This window comes from Phoenix dactylifera, chromosome 11 (assembly GCF_051530095.1).
Source record: "Phoenix dactylifera cultivar Ajwa chromosome 11, Ajwa_hap1_PhDact_Kaust_v1.1, whole genome shotgun sequence".
NCBI classification, from domain to species: Eukaryota; Viridiplantae; Streptophyta; class Magnoliopsida; order Arecales; family Arecaceae; genus Phoenix; species Phoenix dactylifera.
This window is the reverse complement of record NC_143200.1, coordinates 7,675,921-7,678,240: the sequence shown is the minus strand read 5'-3', so window position 1 is coordinate 7,678,240 and position 2,320 is coordinate 7,675,921. Positions and strand designations below refer to the sequence as shown.

General features: G+C 44.3%; 1 protein-coding gene across 1 annotated transcript; it reads left to right on the top strand.

The window, feature by feature from the left end:
- The first annotated feature begins 222 nt into the window (after window positions 1-222).
- LOC103713917 (myb-related protein 308-like) lies at window positions 223-1,626 on the top strand. Its single transcript, XM_008800968.6, has 3 exons — window positions 223-535; window positions 673-802; window positions 1,062-1,626. The coding sequence occupies exons 1-3, from the start codon at window positions 403-405 to the stop codon at window positions 1,573-1,575; spliced, it is 777 nt and encodes a 258-aa protein (XP_008799190.3). The 5' UTR covers window positions 223-402; the 3' UTR covers window positions 1,576-1,626.
- Window positions 1,627-2,320: the final 694 nt, after the last annotated feature.

Sequence of the window (2,320 nt, the reverse complement as noted above, 5' to 3'; positions counted from 1 at the left end):
GGAAGAGAGAAAGAAACGGGATAGGAAACACTCACGCAGAAGTAGAGCTACGAGAGAGAGAGAGAGAAACGGGATAGGATACACTCACGTAGAAGTAGAGATACCTATCAAATGCCGGCTCTCTGCGGCTTCGTAACGACTCGCCACTCTCGCACCAATCCGGTCAAACGGGCTAAGTGGATTGAGCCCGTAGAGTCCTCCCCGCAGCCTCTCCTTTTATAAATACTACTCCATATCCCCCAACCCTACTCCATATCCCTCACCGCTCCTAACCTTCCACTCTCTTCCAACCCAAACTCCAGTGCTACCCACAGAAAAGGAGGTCAAGAAAACAAAGAGAGATATCAACAAAACTAAATTAATCTAAACACCACCACCCCTTCATCTCTCCCTTCACTAGCTATGGGCAGGTCTCCTTGCTGCGACAGGGCTCACACCAACAAGGGTGCATGGACTAAGGAAGAGGACCAGCGCCTCATCGCCTACATCAGGGCCCACGGCGAAGGTTGCTGGCGATCCCTCCCGACAGCCGCAGGTATGAATGTACTCTTCATTCCAACCATCAAAACCTAATGAAAGAAGGAACGTATAATTAAAGCCACAACGTTTCCATAACAGTTCTATATTACTAGTGTTTTATAGTTTCTTTTAATTTGATGCTTTTGTGTATAGGCTTGCTTCGATGCGGCAAAAGTTGCCGCCTTCGTTGGATAAACTACCTCCGGCCGGACCTCAAGCGAGGCAACTTTACCGAGAAGGAGGACGAGCTCATCATCAAACTCCATGGCTTGCTTGGAAACAAGTACGCACTTTCTCTTTCTTCCCCCGCCCCTTTCCTCCTTTTTTTGGAGGAAAAATCGAGGATTTAAGGAACATTCCCCAGCTTTTATTTAAAGAGTGGCCTTTTTCTCTTTCTATCATCTTAATTATGATCATATTCTCATCATTACGACACCATAAAATTTTGCTCGTTTGTTTCATGAGCTTTTTTACTGCTTCATTGAGTCTGATATTGCTGTAGTAGTGAGAGCTCTTATGGCACCATAATTTTACCATGGCAGATGGTCTCTAATAGCCGGGCAATTACCTGGTCGGACCGACAACGAGATCAAAAACTACTGGAACACCCACATCAGGCGTAAGCTCATCAGTCGGGGGCTCGACCCCAACACCCACCGTCCGCTCACCGGAGATACCCAACTCAACACCTCCACCCAGCCACAATTGGCCACCATGACGACCGAGGTAGCCTCAAAGCCGGTGACCGACATGATTGAGGATGAGCACAGCAGTGGGATCAGCACCACCGAGGACAGATGCTTAGACCTCAACCTCGATCTCTCAATCAGCCTTCCTAACACTTCTTCGAAGCCGTCAACTTCATCAGAGGTCTTGATGCCACCCACAGCAGCAGAGGCCAGAACACCAACTTCAGTGCCACCTTATACACAAACCATTTGCTTATGTTACCATTTGGGGTTCCAAAGCAGTGAAGCTTGTAGTTGCCAAGCAAATTCTAACCCATATTTTCTTAGATTCTATAGACCCTTGGAAGAGGGGCAACACATGGAATAGTTTGTATTCAAATTTCTACCAGTAAAGGAGAGTAGCTACGTTCTCAGATTCCATATGTTAGTTATTAAAAAAAAAACAATAATTCATTTGAGCTGAATTAGTTATTGTTAAAAAAAAAAACTCATTTGAGTTGTGCATATGATCCAAAAAGAGGCAAAAGTGATAAGGGTTGGTTTGAGGGAAGAGGATGGTGTGGTACTACTAGAGCATCTGATCAGAGTCTTTTCTTTTGTCACGTAGGGGAGTGTGGGGAAGAACATGTGAAGTGTTTTTGGTAGCTAACGGAATCTCAAATAAAGGAAAAAGGCCGGGAAGATAAAAGAGGGAGGAGGGTTTGGTTGGTTAATTAATAAGGGGTGCGGTCGGAGTTTGTCTTGTGGGGTGTAGTATGGAGGTCGGTGGGTTGGTGATATGATAATAGCCTCATGGATATTTTGGGACCAGTAGTTGAGATCGACCTTGTGAGAATTAGCAACGTAAATGTGATTAGTTCCTCGGAGAAAAAATAATGAGAGCAGACTAGCTACAATGGCAAGATGTTGTAGTGGATTACAGATTGGCTAATTAATAAGAATGATGTAAGATATTCTTTTCAATTAATAGACTCTCTAAGAAATACTCAGGGATGCCACTATCAAGGTTTAAACCCTATACTTTCCCAAGTACAGAGGGATTCCGACTATCTGAGTTAATACTCGTTGGTGCTTTTAAATTAATGTGAGTACATAATGCAAACAGAATAGAA

What these genes read in the sequence shown, in the direction of transcription:
- LOC103713917 (XM_008800968.6), top strand. Translation starts at nt 403, where the DNA reads ATGGGCAGGTCTCCTTGCTGCGACAGGGCTCACACCAACAAGGGTGCA. An exon ending in ATCCCTCCCGACAGCCGCAG is followed by an intron (nt 536 to 672) that starts GTATGAATGTAC and finishes TTTTGTGTATAG; the next exon opens with GCTTGCTTCGATGCGGCAAA. An exon ending in CATGGCTTGCTTGGAAACAA is followed by an intron (nt 803 to 1,061) that starts GTACGCACTTTC and finishes TTACCATGGCAG; the next exon opens with ATGGTCTCTAATAGCCGGGC.